Source organism: Phacochoerus africanus, chromosome 14 (assembly GCF_016906955.1).
Source record: "Phacochoerus africanus isolate WHEZ1 chromosome 14, ROS_Pafr_v1, whole genome shotgun sequence".
Taxonomy (NCBI): domain Eukaryota; kingdom Metazoa; phylum Chordata; class Mammalia; order Artiodactyla; family Suidae; genus Phacochoerus; species Phacochoerus africanus.
Window position 1 is genome coordinate 24,108,319 of NC_062557.1, and position 17,558 is coordinate 24,125,876.

At 43.2% G+C, this 17,558-nt stretch overlaps 1 protein-coding gene across 1 annotated transcript in view; it reads left to right on the forward strand.

Moving 5' to 3' along the window:
- Nucleotides 1–14,100, forward strand: part of KPNB1 (karyopherin subunit beta 1) — a 28,957-nt gene extending 14,857 nt beyond the window's left edge. The window contains exons 11-22 of the mRNA XM_047756873.1: nucleotides 416–607; nucleotides 1,402–1,532; nucleotides 2,409–2,556; nucleotides 2,879–2,950; nucleotides 5,074–5,218; nucleotides 6,362–6,444; nucleotides 6,922–7,029; nucleotides 7,497–7,640; nucleotides 7,754–7,859; nucleotides 8,543–8,657; nucleotides 9,961–10,122; nucleotides 11,035–14,100. Coding sequence (XP_047612829.1) covers nucleotides 416–607; nucleotides 1,402–1,532; nucleotides 2,409–2,556; nucleotides 2,879–2,950; nucleotides 5,074–5,218; nucleotides 6,362–6,444; nucleotides 6,922–7,029; nucleotides 7,497–7,640; nucleotides 7,754–7,859; nucleotides 8,543–8,657; nucleotides 9,961–10,122; nucleotide 11,035 — 1,407 coding nt within the window. The 3' untranslated portion in view covers nucleotides 11,036–14,100. The remainder of the gene's footprint in view (nucleotides 1–415; nucleotides 608–1,401; nucleotides 1,533–2,408; nucleotides 2,557–2,878; nucleotides 2,951–5,073; nucleotides 5,219–6,361; nucleotides 6,445–6,921; nucleotides 7,030–7,496; nucleotides 7,641–7,753; nucleotides 7,860–8,542; nucleotides 8,658–9,960; nucleotides 10,123–11,034) is intronic.
- The last annotated feature ends 3,458 nt before the right edge of the window (nucleotides 14,101–17,558 follow it).

Consider the following 17,558-nt stretch of genomic DNA (forward strand, 5'->3'; position numbering starts at 1 on the left):
ATTTATGTGTAATGAAAAACCGTATGAAAATGTTATAATTATTAGGCCATTATAAGTGACACAAGAGTGCCTCATAGTGAAGTTTAGCTCATGTAGAGATAACCTTTCAGGAGCAGCCACGTGCCCTCACAGTTGCATCCTGGGATCTCTGCCTCAGTAATTGAGTAACGATTGCTGATGGTATTCATATCAAACTCTTAATAAAATTCTGTACTGGGATTTGGTAAAGAGAGGGGGACTTTTTCGTGTTAACAGTTACTTTTATTAAGTTCAATATTTGATAAGCATGTGTTATAACAAAACCATCCTGATGCTTGGAATTAAAACCTAACCGTCAGTATTTCCTCTTTTGAGGAGTCAGTCAACCTAAACTTGAAGCATTGTGTTGCTTTGCTATTAACTGTTGTATTTTCAGGCTATGCCCACCTTAATAGAATTAATGAAAGACCCCAGTGTAGTTGTTCGAGATACAACTGCATGGACTGTGGGCAGAATCTGTGAACTGCTCCCTGAAGCTGCCATCAATGATGTCTACTTGACGCCCCTGCTGCAGTGTCTGATTGAGGGCCTCAGTGCAGAACCCAGAGTGGCTTCAAATGTGTGCTGGGTGAGAGCTTTTCTTCCTACTGAAATAAGGAGCTTGGCTGAGCCATTGGCAAGGAAGTAGGAGGTGTGGGAGAGAAATGGGTCTACCTCACTCTAGTGAGGCTTTTTCTAAATAGCAAGTCCTTTCTAATTTTTTCAATTAAAATGTGGGGGAGATGTGAGCTGCATGACCCAATGGGAGCTATTGACTCATGGTGACTGATTCCTTGACCATTTAGAACAGTCATGCCAACCCAGTGGGAAAATTATCTGGACTTGGTTTTTTTCCCCTTCAGTTGCTTGGGGATAAGAAATTTTGATTGAGGTAGAGTGTTGCCGGCTACAAAAAATACCATTGCTGAGAAGGGGGCAAGAGGGAAGGTAGGCGGCCCAAGTGCTGAGTCAGTATAGGCTGAAGGTAGTTCATTAGGGACCTTTGGGGGTGTGGGGGAGGAAGTTGAGATGAGGAAGGGGTCGGGGGTGTAGAAAGCTTTCTGTGAATGGCAAGAGAAGTGACAGGCACTTGTGGTAGGTGAAAATACTCTGTTCTTCAGAGAGGTGTGGGCAGATTATTGAGCAGAGGAAATGAAGTATGTATAAACACACACACAGGTTTATTTAATTTTAGAGATACCTGTAGATGTTAAGTTGTCTTGAGATGACCTTAACAGGAAGAGTTAAAGATTCACTGCCATTGGTTTATTCTTAGATGGGTTGGAAGGGAGCACTGCCCAAGGTGTCTTAAGGGAAAATGAGGTAATCCTGGAGTGCAGTTCTTTTCAAGACTAATTAACATTAACTCTGTCTGGGTTTAAGGCTTTCTCCAGTCTGGCTGAAGCTGCTTATGAAGCTGCAGATGTAGCTGATGATCAGGAAGAACCAGCTACATATTGCTTATCTTCTTCTTTTGAACTCATAGTGCAGAAACTCCTGGAGACCACAGACAGGTAACTGATACTACACAGAAATGACTGGGATCTTTGTATCCAACTCCTTTTGTCCTCTGGGGGGGCTGTCTAACTTAATCATAGAACATTGCAACAGGAGAAATTGAGTCAATTAAAGCCATGCTCAAAAGAAACCATTAGGAAGAGGGCTGGGTATAAATTCTTCCATGCTCAACTAGTTCATTTCTACTTCGCTATTCAAGATTTTATATAAAGGCATTGCTCACAGATGAATGAAGAAAATTCGTTTTTTCACAGCTATTCATGCAGCCTCTTCAATTGCCCACATGCATTCTTCAGCTTTTTTTGGTGGTGGTGACGGGGGCGGGGGGGGGGGTTGTCTTTTTTAGGGCCGCACCATGGCATATGGAGGTTCCCAGGCTAGGGGTCAAATCGGAGCCACAGCCACAGCAGCACTAGATCCAAGCCGCACCTGCTACCTACACCACAGCTCACAGCAACGGCAGATCCTTAATCCACTGAGTGAGGCCAGGGATTGAAGCCGCATCCTCATGGATGCTAGTCGAATTCGTTACTGCTGAGCCACAACTGGAACGCCTCTTCAGCATTTTTAAACCCCCCCCCCCCATCATTTTAGCGCCTTCTAAAAGAGCCATTCTAAAGTTTAATGGAGTCTGGAAACATAAAGAACATAGTCATTGACAGGTTGAAAACTTGGTTCCTGGCTGTATTTATTGTATTAGCCAAACTCAGAACAGGTCTGCAACCATATCAGTTTCTGAGGTATTCTCATTGAGACCATGTCTACATTATAACAACTTCTCTGTCCTTTCTCAGTGAAAGCTTTAAGGGTTTTTTGTTTTGTCTTGTTTTTTTTTTTTTTTTTTTTTTTTTTTTGCTGTGTATCCCTTACAGACCGGATGGACACCAAAACAACCTGAGGAGTTCTGCATATGAATCTCTAATGGAAATTGTGAAAAACAGTGCCAAGGATTGTTACCCTGCAGTTCAAAAGACAACTCTGGTCATTATGGAACGACTACAGCAGGTGCTCCAGATGGAGGTGAGCCTGCAGGCTTCCTAGTTCCTGGTAGGAAGGGTGCAGTACTTAATAGATAGCTTTATTTTTAAGGCTATTCTCGTCTTTTAATGTCTAAGTGTATATGTTCTCAGAAGGAGAGAAGAGAAGACTTACACAAAATATGTTGCAACTTTAAACTGTATTGCTTGATACAGTTTATTATACATGTGCTATTTCCTTTCCTACATCAGCACCAGTAACGATTATTTAATGGTCCTGTCAAACCGAGTAAAAATGTAAGCTTTAAGGGAGCTTAGAGCCCTTTGAGAAGGTGTTTATTCAACACATGATCTTTCTGTTGTAGTCACATATCCAGAGCACATCGGATAGGATTCAGTTCAACGACCTTCAGTCTTTACTCTGCGCAACTCTTCAGGTATGATGGTGCCTTATCACGTACAGCTCCAGGGAAGAGAATCGCATCTCGGGATGACAGGTTTATGTACAGAGAACTCTGAAGATGGTGGCCTGCATGATGATCAGAAGCTTTTCTCAAAAGACTTTAGTCTGATTGATTAGGAGAGTAATTTCACATTTTCCTTTCTTGTCTGTCCATAAAAGTGCGGTTTGTCTTTTGCACAATGGAGAGAAGGAAATTACTCCATTGTGATGGTTCTCCCAGTTGTGCAGCAGCTATTCTGTGTTGGCAGCTTTGGCTTTTCGGTTTTCATTGGCTTGTCCAAGTGTAGCCCAGTCAGATCTGGTTCCCAGCTGTGGTTCGCTCAGCTAAAAATATAGTGTTGTATTTTTATCATCATCTTTTGAAACCATTGCTGTTGGAAACTTTATTATAATTATTTATAGTACTTGGTATTCACAGTAGACTTTTTCTGAGGAGAAACTAGGAAGATTAAACTAATGTTACTTATGACTAGAGTCATGGTGTGGCTGAGGAGCTATTCCGTTTTTCCCCCAAGAACAGAAAAACCTGTCTAGCACTTAGGTAGGTACTAGGTTTTAGGATTGAGTGATGCCGACTAGATCATCTTATCCCTTTCTCTTTTTTTAGCTCCAAACTTAATTCTTAAAAACATGACTGTTAAAAGAGGTCTTTCCTTATTCATCAGACAAAGTAAAGGAATGATCCGGTAACATGAGTTGAAATAAATGGTCTAAGGAGGGAGATTTGTTAGATTGGCTTCAGTTTATCAAGACTGTGTCTTCTGGAGTTCCCATCGTGGCTCAGCAGTTAGCAAACCCGACTATGAAACGTGCGGACACGGGTTCGATCCCTGGCCTCACTCAGTGGGTTAAGGATCTGGCGTTGCCCTGAGCTGTGGTGTAGGTCACAGACAAGTGGCTCGGGTCTGTGGCTATGGCCTAGGCTGGTGGCTACAGTTCCAAATGGACCCCTAGCCTGGGAACCTCTATATGCCGCTGGTGTGGCCCTAAAAGACCAAAAAAAAAAAAAAATACTGTCTCTTTTCTTTTTCAAATTTTTTTTTTTTTTGGCTGTGCCCAAGTTCTCATACCATGGATGGAACCCAAGCCTCAGAAGTGACAATGCCAGATCCCTTAACTGCTAGGCCATCAGGAAACTCCCTATCAAGATCGCCTCTTGGCTGTCATCTGTAAATGGGTTAGGCTATATATAGGAAGGGTTGCTGTGCTGTTTAGTTTTATGAGCAAGAACACTAATATGATAGGTCCTCCCCCTCCCTGCCATTGGCTTCACCTGTGGCGTGCAGAAATTCCTGGGCCAAGGACTGAACCTGCGCCATAGCAGTGACCTGAGCCACTGCAGTAACAGTGCCAGATACTTAACCTGCTGAACCACAAAGGAACTCCATATGTCTTTCTTTAAAGCTGAAGTAGTTTAGGAGTTCCCTTTGTGGTATGGTGGAAAGAGTCCAATTAGGAATCATGAGGTTGCAGGTTCAGTCCCTGGCCTTGCCCAGTGGGTTAAAGATCCGATGTTGCTATGAGCTGTGGTATAGCTCGCAGATGTGGCTCCAATCTGTCATGGCTGTGGTGTAGGCTGGCAGCTGTAGCTCCAATTAGACCCCTAGCCTGGGAGCCTCCATATGCCACGGATATGGCCCTAAAAAGCAAAAAAAAAAGCTGAAATAGTTTAACTGCCGTTCTAATATGACTAGAATATGGAGGCTACTACCGGGTTTGTCAGACGTAAATGAGCTCCAGGGGGGATGACTTTCTGCGCCATGGAAGATCATCTGGTGTTTGTTCTGAATTGGGAAATAGGTGAAATATTTAAATGTATGTTTTGTCGCAGATGATTTGCACTGTCAAAAGGAGTTCCCTTGTGGCTTAGTGGGTTAAGGATCTAGCATTGTCACTGCTGTGGCAAGGGTTTAACCCCTGGCCTGGTCTGCATACCGTGGGCATGGCCAGAAAGAGAAAAAACATATTAGTATAAAAATACCGTCTCACCCCCACACAGATAGGCCAAAAGCACCCCACAATATTCTAGGGGCTTGATTGATTTTTTGATTGGAGGGTTTGAAATCAACAGATTCTGAACTCTCATTCATTTTACAGAATGTTCTCCGGAAAGTGCAACATCAAGACGCTTTGCAGATCTCAGATGTGGTCATGGCCTCCCTGTTAAGGATGTTCCAGAGCACAGCTGGGTCTGGGGGCGTGCAAGAGGATGCCCTAATGGCAGTTAGCACACTGGTGGAAGGTCAGTGAGCCAGATCGGGATGTCTTTTGAAAGAAAGAGGATGGCCATAAAGAATTTTGACTCCAGAATGCGTAGTCCTATCTTCTTATTTATTGGGGTATTGAGTCAGTTCAGAGTTGGGTTAAATGGAAGTGTAAGTTTGTGTATAAATTTCCTTGCCACTCTCCTTGAAGTGAATGGGGAAGAGATTGGCAACCCTTTGATGGGGGAACATCTACCTCTTGTTCTTCAGGTTCCTTTTCCCCCTGAAGTCTGCTTGCTTTGTTGAGGTTTGGCTCCTGTAAAGGATGGAGGAAGCAGTGGTTTCTATTTTCTTTCCTGGCACTTGGTACCTTCTGGTTTGGGTTGTAATGCTTTGGATTCAGGTTGACACATCATGGTACCTGATATGAAATGGAATGAAACACTGAGTGAGTTCTAGGAATTAATTGATTTTCTGCTTGTTACATGTTTATGCACAATTGCTGTGGGGAAGCCATATCTGACATAAGACTCCTTGAAAGGCCAATTGAAAACATATTAAAGAGCACTTCAGACGCTTGGAATGATTCTTCAGTGGTGGCCTATCAGGTGTCTTAGGAGGACCAGACCCATTTCTGGCATAAAGAGCTTTTGTCCCACTGGTCTGGCAACACGTGATCACCCCTGGCAGGGCACAGAAGTTGACTTTGGTTCCTAGAGTGGCTGATTTGGATATGAAGCCCAGACAGCTTTTCTTGACTGGCTTGTTAAGTGAGTCCTTGATGGAATTGCCTTAGAGACCCTGTTTTAAAGCTGGCTTTCAGAGAGGACATGTAATCAGATGAAGAGGTGGATGAGAGGCAGTAACTCAGCCAATTCAGAATTAACCTTGACATTCCTTGAGAACCAACCATACATACCACTTGGTAGTTTCTGTCAGAGTAAGGTCCTACTCCGGAGATGTGACGTTATCTCCAGGGGGCAAGAGTTAGGCCCTTCCGCAGTTAATCATTTGGCTTGCCCGAGGCAGCCTGTGACGTAATCACTCCTTGTGATAGAGTCAGTAACTAACTCACACTACCCAGCCTGTTGGCTGGAGTGCATACATTTTGGGAGAAGTAAGGTGGTATTTTTGCTGACTTCCGTGACATCCAGTGGTGCTAATAGTTTGTTTCTTTGCAGTGTTGGGTGGTGAATTCCTGAAGTACATGGAGGCCTTTAAACCCTTCCTGGGCATTGGATTGAAAAATTATGCTGAGTACCAGGTAGGTTGTGCTTTCAAATAATATATTTATACCTCATTTGTACCTAGTAGTCATTGTAGTACGAAAGTCAGAATCCCATGTGATTCCTGGTCATGATTCCCTATGTGATAGCCCAAGGGTTGAATGACTTTTTTCCCGAGTATGTCTGAACTAGATGTAGTTAGTGAAAACAGGATATCAGATGCACCAGAGTAGCATCCTAAGAAGGGGTTTTTGTTTTGTTTTCAGTAAACAACTCGCTTCTGCCACCACCATCCCTGGTGGATAGGAATGTCCTTTCTTAATGATATTTTAGATCGTCCTGGCTCTCTTCCTGCCATGTTGGTTGTTAAAAATGAACTAATCGCAGAGAAGAAGGGTCTTTTCTTTTTGACTCTAGGTTCAGGTGATAAGGGACCAACAGCTAGGTAAAAATCAGGCCTTACCCCTGCAGGCAGCCTTTTCTGTTGGAGAGATCATTTTCTTGATTCTTTGCAGGTCTGTTTGGCGGCTGTGGGCTTAGTGGGAGACTTATGCCGCGCCCTGCAATCCAACATCTTACCTTTCTGTGATGAGGTGATGCAACTCCTACTAGAGAACTTGGGGGTGAGTGTCTGTACGCACAACGTAGTTTACCAGTATTGGAAGAAGTCATTGGTTGGAAAGGTGGTTAAACATCAAGATGTGTGACAGGGAGCTATGTGTATATATATATATATATATATATATATATATATATATATATATATATATGTATGTTCCAGAATGTTGGCTGTGGGCTTTTGAAGGGAACTGTTCGTTTTCACAAGATGATTCCACCTCAGTTTGTAAAGTTAATTAAAGGAATGCATGGAACTTGGTGGCGGGGGTGGGGGGGGACAGCAAGTAAAGCACAAAGGAAAATAAATACCTAATCCCTCTATCTAGAGATAACCACTACTAATTTTTGTGTATGTTCTTAAGGTGTATATACCCAGCATATTAGTAGTTGCTTATTATTTAAAACACTTTTCTATCCTTTGGACAGAGCTAACTTTGACTTTTTTTAATCTGCTTTTCCCCCCCCTTGTCAGAATGAAAACGTCCACAGGTCTGTGAAGCCACAGATTCTGTCAGTATTTGGTGATATTGCCCTTGCTATTGGTGGGGAATTTAAAAAATACCTAGAAGTCGTATTGAATACTCTTCAGCAGGCCTCCCAAGCGCAGGTGGACAAGGTAAGCTTAACACTATCTTTAAGTCCAGCCCTGACTGGAGGAGCAGCCCTTTTGGCAAACGTACAACTAAAGGCAATCGATGTGATGGGAATTCTGTTCTTTTTCTCTTACAGTCAGACTATGACATGGTGGATTATCTGAATGAGCTAAGGGAAGGCTGCTTGGAAGCCTATACTGGAATCGTCCAGGGCTTAAAGGGAGACCAGGAGAACGTACACCGTTGAGTATACAACCCAGTTGACTTGGTCCAGTGTGCCCTTAGCTAGATGAGCCGTGTGTGTCACTGTGTAGCTTACTTGCAAACTAGCACTTACTGCTTAAAACAAGGCAAGAAGGAGGAACCCTTCCCTAATGAAGGGAGGAGCTTTGGGGGGTGGGGGGTAGACACTTTATTATTTCTGCTCCCTGCTTCCTCAGCTACCTTGTCTCACATTTCTTGAGCATTCTAGGGGATGGAATCCAACAAGGTTGATGGTGCTGGTTGTGCCCGTACCAACTCTAAGTGGGGAGTTACTGATGCGTGTGCCACCATGCCCACCTTCTTGCCCCCCTCCAGCACGTCTGAGTTGAAGGATTGGGAGTCAGGTTTCCTCTACCACCTGATGGTTCTGCTCCTGATTGGGAAAAAAATATTGGTACTTCACCCCTTTGATATTACAGGCTTAGAGCAAAGGTTCCATTTGTTCCTTTGTACATCTGTTTGTGAGAAGAGGAATATTGGCCTCTTCTGTTACCTTGAAGAAGGACTTCTTGATCTGAGGAAGAATAATTTGGTGTAATCAGAAGCAACTAGTTCAGCCTAAAACCTGCCTGATGGAGGCAGAGTATTTAGAAATTATGAAACAGGGTGGAGTCTTGCCAAATGTGGCACGACTTCATCACACCTTCTCTTTCTTTTATAGCGGATGTGATGCTGGTACAACCTAGAGTAGAATTTATTCTGTCTTTTATTGACCACATTGCTGGAGATGAGGATCATACAGATGGAGTAATAGCTTGTGCTGCCGGACTCATAGGGTAGGTCATACTCTGCTTCCAATAGCTGAATAGAACTCCTCATGCAAAATGAGAAGACATGTAGTAAAGAATTTTGAGTGGCCTGGATGGTAACTGCCCACTTTATTGGCAGAGAGGAGATTTCTTTCTTTAGTAGAACCCATGCTGTCCCGGGGTGTGTGTTTGTTTGTTTGTTTGACCACACCTGCAGCATGTGGAAGTTCCTGAGCCAGGGATAGAACCTGAGCGGCAGTTGTAACCTGTGTCACAGCTGCGGCAGCGCCAAATCCTTAACCTGCTGCGCCACGCTGGAACTTCCATGATGTCCTGTTTTGAGTTCTCAGATGATTATTCCTTCTAGACTTTAGCCCTAATCTCACTCCAGGCCCCCCATATTTCTAATTTCTCCCCACCAACCTATGAAATTAGCTCTCAGAGAGAGGCAGCATCTGATCTATGTCCATCCCGTGTTCTGGTGTTGATCAACAACTTGCCTCTGTGTAGCCTCCTCTACTGAGGGTTTCTGAGGCATCGTTGGAAGAACATTGGTTTTGAGGAGCTCAAAGATCTGGAGTTTTTTTTTTTTTTTTTTTGTCTTTTTGCCTTTTCTAGGACCGCTCCTGCGGCATATGGAGGTTCCCAGGCTAGGGGTCTAATCAAAGCTGTAGCCGCCGGCCTACACCACAGCCACAGCAACGCAGGATCCGAGCCACGTCTACAACCTACACCACAGCTCATGACAACACCGGATCCTTAACCCACTGAGCAAGGCCAGGGCTCGAACCTGCAACCTCATGGTTCCTAGTCGGATTCGTTGACACTGAGCCACGACGGGAACTCCAAGATCTGAATTCTAGTTCTGATTTTACCGTAAATTAGCTGTGGCACCTTGGCTAAGTCATTCTACATATTAGACTTCATTTTTGTTCCTCCATTGAGGACAAGTGTTAGACTCATTTATCTTTAAAATTTCTTACAGCTTTAAAAAGTTGAATACTCAAAATCCTAGAGCTGGCTTAGAACTGGTTTGGAAGGTTCGAAACATGATCTTGGGGGAGTTCCCACTGCGGCACAGTGGGTTAATGATCCAGCTTGTCTCTGGCATTGCTGGTTCGATCCGTAGCCTGGAGTAGCAGATTAAGGACCTGCTCTTGCCGCAGCTGTGGTGTAGGGCACAGATGAGGCTTGGATTCGATCCCTGGCTCAGGAACTTCCATATGCTGCAGGTGCAGCCAGAAAGGGGGGCGGGGGACCAAAAAATACGATCTTCATGATCTTGGTATAGGGCCAGGAGCTCACTTTCAGGTGTGTTTATCTTGCCCAGGGACTTGTGTACAGCATTTGGGAAGGATGTACTGAAATTAGTAGAAGCTAGGCCAATGATCCATGAACTGTTAACTGAAGGACGGAGATCGAAGACTAACAAAGCAAAAACCCTTGCTACCTGGGCAACAAAAGAACTGAGGAAACTGAAGAACCAAGCTTGGTAAGAGCTTGTCCCTTTCTTCCACTTTCTTGGGCAGGCAGGTGGGTGGTGCATTTTTTCAGACAATTCTGAGAAGGGCCTTTTTTTTTTTCTTCTTCGGTGTTTTGTTTTGTACTCTTCCCTATGTTAAGTGCCTCTAAGCCAGGCCTTTGTTCATCAGCCTTGTACTAGTGGAAGGTCAGGCAGACAGTCTTTGAGCCAAATATTTGGTTCCTCGTGGTGATGAAGAACAGAACTTAAATAATTAGAATTCACTGAAATCCCCAAATAATTTTGGACCCTTAATGAAGTAACTGATAGGCGTATTTTCCCATAATTTTCTTTCTACCCTCTATTTCCATCCTCATGTTCTTTCTTTACTGCAGTGCTTTTATTAATTTTTTTTCTTTTTTGGCCACCCAAGCATATGGAGTTCCTGGGCCAGGGATCAGATTTGCGATGTATACCACAACTGGGGCAACACCAGATCCTGAAACCCATCGTGCCAGGCCAGGGATAAAATTAGGTCCCAGTGCTCCATAGATGCCACAGATCCCGTTGTGCCACAACAGGAACTCCCACTGCAGTGCTTTTAGACATTGCTTTTCTGTACGGAAGATACCCAAGGTCAGAGTTGACCTCTGCTTTGAAATGTAGTTTTGTTTTCCTCTCATACTCAATTATCTTATACCATAGATCTCAGTAAAATTGGCTGTTTTGGGTTTTATCTTTTTAGTTTGCCTCCCACCCTCTGTGGGTACTAATGAAAGTAGGTGGATGGCACATAGAAAAAGAAGAAAAATAATCAGTCCTTGGAAAGTTGACAAATGATGTTCAAGCCTGTGAGCGCTTAATTCTAGGAGTCAGAGAAGTGTTTGGCTCTACTGGCTATACGGAATCTCAAAGATTGACCTTTTTTCCGTCTGTTTTTAGATCTGTTACCAATGGGATGATAACCTGAGACCCCCACTGGAAATCTCCAATCTTTTGAAAAACCCGGAAGTGAGGAGTGTGCACGGATGCTGAATGTTTGGGAATGAGAGGATGAGTGAGTGAGGCTTGAAAACACACCACATTGAAAATCCTGCCACAGCAGCAGCTGCAGCCGCCAACAGCAGCGCTGTTAGTGAGCTAAGTAAGCACTGACTTCGTAGAAAAACCATAACGTCGGCCATCTTGGAAAAGAGAAAACGGTGGATTTACTTGCTTAAAAAAAAAAAAAAAGAAAGCTCTCTCTTCCCAGGAGAGGCCAGAACTAGCTTTTCTGTCTCTTGGCCAGTGCCGAGTGGATTGACTAGTTTGGGAGAGGAGGAGGGACTGGGTTCAGCTGTGGTGCTTTGTTGTAAAAGGCAGCTTGGCCTTTGCTACTGATGAGAAAGATGGGAGCCTGGGTCTCAAGCCCACCTTTGGTGTACCTTTGCCACACGGTACTGGTACTGTATGCGTGCCAGCTAAAAGGAGGGTGAGGGATTCTTTCCAGCCTGAGAATGAGTGTGTGTGAGTGAGGCGGTATCCACATTCTCAACTTCAAGTCATTGCAGTTTCTTTTTCCCAGAAAAAAAGGGGTTAGACGTTGCATTTCATAAAACTAACTGAAGTTCTGTCTACTGATGCAGCACAAGAGATGTAAGGAAAAAAAGGAAAGACGCTCTTTAGGTTTTGTTTTGGGTTTTTTCTTTTCTTTTCTTTCCCCCCCCCCCACTTCTAGGGAAAACACTGACGAATGGTCAGAGCTCCCATCCTGATCTTTTTATCAAGGCGCCTTTCCTAATAATATGGTTCAACTGTGAATGTAGAAGTGGGGGGAGGGGGGAGAAAAAAAACTCTGGAGTTAGAGGATATAGAAAAACATAAAAATACAATTGTTACAAATAAAGAATGCAGACTTCAAAAAAAAAAAAACAAAAGAAAGCCACAACCCAAACAAACCAAAATTTAAATGCTCAGAATTGGCAGCACAAAAGAAAAGTTCTCTCTTGACATGTGTGGTGGCAGTCTGAATGCCCCCAGAAAATTGTGCCAAAGAGTTTAGGAAACATACAATAAAAGTAAACAGCAAACTTCAGGTAACTATTTTGGATTGCAAACAAGGATAAATTTAATGTTTAAACAATCTGATAAAATAACCATTTGGAAACTGCTTGGCCTTCTGTTCTCTTTTATTTGATTACTATAAATGCGGTATTGGTCTCTTGCTGCACTTCAAAACCAACTGATCAAAACAAAATATATATGTGTGTGTATGTATACGTATATATACACACACGTATATGGTAGAACTCTTGTGATGAAAATGGCACTTGAAAAAGGTTATATTTTTCCACTGAAGTTGAAGATTAATAAAATGGTGTCAAAGCATTCCCCTGGTCACACGCTTTAATATTTTTTTAAAAGTGTGATGTACTATGATAACAATAAATCAGACTTATTTTCCCTTTTACAAGGGAACAGGGCGCCCTGAATTTTGGTTTTAGAATCTTTCAGCAATAAGGAGGGATGTTGGTGAGCTTTGATCCCCTTTTGATTTTGCAGTTATTAGGAGTTTTTGCTGGCATTTTGAATATGCTGCTTTCAAAAGCACCAAGGAAGATTTTAAATTGCTTCCTGGTATTTGGAGGATTCAAAAAAAAACAAGACCTTAATATTTCCACTTTCATTTACATTCTAGCAAAAAAAAAAAAAAAATGGGCTTAGGTTTTTCTCTTTGCCAACTCCCTGTTCAAGCCTTCCATTCATAAGTGGGATTGGCTCAGTTTTGCCCATCCATACGGCAGCATCTCTAGTAGCTCTTGTACAGGGTATCAGATATTGTGCCTTTTGGTGCCAGGTTCAAAGTCAAGTGCCGATCTATGAACCAGTGTACAAAAAAAAAAAATAAAAAAAAATTTTAAAAATCCAGGTGTTTGAAGGAAAGATGCTCCATTGTGAATAAAGAGCTCGCACCAGGTCCTAAGCCCTAGGAAGACACCTGGCCCTCTAATGCCTTGTTTAAATTTACATTTTCCTTGAGGGAAAGGATATGCTAACCATTCCTGATAAGGGTTGGTCAGGGCTTAGGGAGGGGGCAGGAATATTGGGGAGAAAAAAAATCTGATCATTCCTCAGTGCTACCCATTTCTGTCCTGTGTGGGCTGCTTAGCTAGACAGCAGGAGAATAAAGTACACCGAGAACCATAATGAAAACAAAACCTTCCGTGTGTTTTGTCATGTTTTGTTCCAGGGAAGCAGTTGACAAGTGCTGTTCTTAAAGCTTTCTCCCAGATCCATTCAGTGATGGAGAGGAGGAAAATGGGCTGGTTGGATTGTGGTCTTGGTGCCTCGCAGTTACTCTGCACTGGTTATGCATTTATTAGCCGCCTCTTTTTCTAGTTACCTGTGGCTAGTGGGCCTTCCCACTGGGTATTTGTCCTTAATCAATTATACCACCTAAGGCAACTGGATGCAAAATGCATTCTGTCCACTCACGTCTGGGCCTTCCCTACTCTAGGCACGTTCCTTCAAGAATGTAGTTACCGTCTTGGGAAGATGTCAGTGCAAAGGGGAAGAAAATAGGCATCGGACTGGGCTTTGGTCTGCCACAAGTGGCAGCTGCCTGTATCAATTACGTTTATTAATTTTGCTTTTCATTTTCTCAGCTCCCCTCTGCTGAAATGTTAAGATTTTGGCTGTCAGAGGCAACTGTGACATTGCCTTAGGGACTTGTGGAGGAGGGGAATTGCTCAGTGTAGTATTTTCATTTCACAACCAAGTAATCTAGTCACTCATATGGAAGAAGTGTGTTAGTCCAACTTTAAAAGAAATCCAAACTCCATCAGCTTTTGATAGCATCTTGGTTTTTGAAACAACTTCAATCTGTAATTGGCATTCAGAATGCCCTTGGCATGCCAGTCTGTGATGGCAGTAAAGACCTGTGAAAACACTTGAGCCCAACTTTATTAACCAAAACTGATACCACCACCTTTATCTTCTAAATAAAGTCCGTTTTATTTTTATTTTCAATATTTTGCCGCTTCATTTTTGGTTCCAGATGGTGTCACCTCCTTGGAGGTGAAATGAGTGGTTTGAAAGAAGCTGGAGCGTGTGGTGATAGATGTGTGAGTTGGGGAAAGGAAGACACATCTGTCTTTAAAGTGGACTCTACGTAGTGCAATGGGAAGTGAGTGAAAAACAATTTCCTGCAAGTGAGGTAGTGAAAAGGGGCTACGTGGAGGTTCCTGTCCAGAGAGAGATTCCAAAACTGCTGGAGATTGTCCTCTGTCTTGTCTTTTCTTGGGCTAATGATCTGATCTGTATAATGGCTCATCCAAAGGTTGGCTTTTTAGTTTGTGTATTTAATTTCTACTTCTACCCCTGCCCCCAAACTTGTAGAGGAAAGAACTTATTTAAAAAACTGGGTCCTTTCCTTGAGCCTCCTGTTGTTAGTTCAGTGACACCTGCAGGCTACTCTATGAAAAATGCACTTTCTTAGTTTGTGTTGGGTGAGTAAAATGAGGGCTGACCTTCATTTTGCTACCTTAGCCTCCACGTGGCCTTTCACCATTTCTGATCGCACACCCCTGTCAGTAGGAATTTTTGATCATGCATATCCCCATGTGTTGATAAATTATATACCTGTACTACTGTACCCTATATGTTGTGTAATCAGACCCAAAAATAGATATTAAAAAGCAATTATATGAAAAATAAATAAAAGTAGGAGTTCTAATATTTTGTTTCTATACCCAAGAATGTTGGAAATTACTGGGTTATAGAGGGTAACTTGAAATTCTTACTAAACTGCATTAAATTTTTAGTGATGGCAAGAGCTTTTCTCTATTGAAGGTGTACTTAGAGGAGAGAATGGTATGAGTTCATTATTTGAGGAACTGCTTCTAAGACTTTTTTTTTCAGCAGTCCTCCAGCTAATTCCCTCATACCCCTTCTCCAGCAAACACTGAAAAAGGACATACAGTACAAGGTTACAGTATGACTTGGCCTCATTTGGGAAATGGTAAACGGTAAATGTTGAAAACATTTTTATGTTTCATTATATCTTAATTCCCACAACAACCTTAACAGTCACTCTCCATATAGAGGAATAAATGCAAATGAGCAATTTATCAGGCCAGTGCCACATGGAGCCCAAATTCAAGTCCAGTTCTGTCAGCTACCAAAACCCAAGCCTTTCTCACATTTGTCTTGGACAGATGCTGTCAGATTCTTAGTAATAGGAAACAAGGATCCATGCTGTACAGGTTTATGCCACGCTTTACAGCATTATCTAAAAGTAAGTTTGTTGCTTATTTATTGCCAGTTTTCCCAACTATAATGAAAACTCCCAAATTTGTATCCCCAGCCTAGAGCAATGCCTGGCATACAGTAGACCTGCAACAAATATTTGTTGAGCTAATGACATGCCAGTACAGTTCAGGGAGTTCTTTGAAATGGCATCACTTAGCCTTTGAAGGGCAGAGCTTCAAGAGACGGGCTCCTGGCCGCACCCTCATTTGCTGGATGACTTCAGGCTAGTCTCTTAACCTTGGGTTGATTGGAGGAATAGAAGCAGGATTAGTCAGTAGGTAGGTATTATATGGTGTTGATTTTATGCACTTACCAGATGCCAGGCTTGTAATAAACATCTTACATAGAATAATAAAAGTAATCTTCATCAGCACTATAACAAAGGCACCATTTTAGTCCCAGTTCCCAGATGAGGGAAAAGCAGCACAGAAGGGCCAAGAACCTTGCCCAAAGTCATGCAGACGAGCCAAGCCATAACAGCTCCACAAGTTGTGCTCATCCCACTGGGCTCTTGTAGACTGTGCTGTGCGGGTTAGAGGATGAGCAGATGAGCCTCTGCTGCCAGTGAGCTGACTGGTAACAGGCCTAAATGAAGGGGCTTGGGAATTAAATGGCAAAGCCACTTTGCCTTAATTCTATAATGATGTCCCTTGTTAACCTTTTGGCTACTATCAAACTCAATTCAAGGATTGGGGTGTGTGTGTGTGTGTGTGTGTGTGTGTGTGTGACATATTTCCCTAAAGCCAGCTTTCCTCCCAACTGGAGTTTTGAGTCATCTGCCTACATTCTGCTTCATTTTCTGAGCTAGCAGCTTTCGGGAACCAGGGCTGGGGGTTGGGATGGATGTTGGTGCCTGGTGGCCTAAAAGGCCACAGGCTGCTGAGTAAGCTCCACATCTGAACCCAGCACCATCAGCTGATCCTGAGCAGCACAGTGCAGGCAGGAGGCCTGAGCTTTTCCCTCTGCCAGGTGCTCCTAGGCTATAGGTTCCTGAGCTTAGCTCTTCATGTGAAACATACACTCTTGTTTGAAAGCGAAGAATATCTCAGCTTTGGCACCACGCGTGAGCTCTGGATGCAGAGGCCCAGCCTGTCACCATCCTGAGGAAAGGAATTACATGGCTTCATATGAATAAGCTCTCCATAGCAATCAGTGAGCAATGCCTGCTATTTTCTGAGCACTGCCCTTCAAAATATTGTCTTTAGAGTATAACCTTGGGCAAATTCAACTTTTCTGATTGTTAGATTCCTCATGTGCAAAATAGAGATCCCAATGAACGATGTACATAAAGTGCTTAGGCGTTCCTGTCGTGGCGCAGCGGAAACGAATCTGACTAGGAACTGTGAGGTTGCGGGTTTGATCCCTGGCTTTGGCCAGTGGGTTGAGGATCTAGCGTTGCCGTGAGCTGTTGTGTAGGTCGCAGGTGTGGCTTGGATCTGGCATGGCTGTGGCGTAGGCTGGCAGCTGTCACTCCGATTAGACCCCTCACCTGGGAACCTCCATATGCCGCAGAAGCGGCCCTAGAAAGGCAAAAAAAAAAAAAAAAAATTATAAAAATAAAGTTCTTAGCTCAGGACCTCTCAGGTGCACTAATTAAATTAATCGACTAACAACTTTTACTGACTATATGTCAGGTATTAGGGATACAGCAGCGGATGAAGCAAATAACACCTCCGGCCCGTGGAGCTCACATCTGATGAATAGCACATAGTATTAAAAAATTCAATACAGGCATACCTCCTAGATACTGCAGGTTCAGTTCCAGGCCACCACAATAAAGCAAATACCACGATAAAGTAAATCATGGGAATTTTTTGGTTTCCCTCTGCATAGAGCATAAAAAAGTTGTAATTTACTACACTGTATTAATGTGGTCTACGTACAATAGCCATGTGTCTGAAAAAACAATGTTCATAGCTAAATTTAAAAATAATCCTTGGGGTCGTGGCTCAGCAGAAACGAATCTGACCAGCATCTATGAGGACTCAGGTTCCATCCCTGGCCTCGCTCAGTGAGTTAAAGATCCGGCATTGCGGTGAGCTGTGGTGTAGATGGCAGACGCAGCTCTATTCTGGGGTTGCTGTGGCTGTGTGTAGCCCAGCTACTACAGTTCCAATTTGACCTCTAGCCTGGGAACCTCCATTGGCCGTGGGTGTAGCCCTAAAAAGACAAAAAAA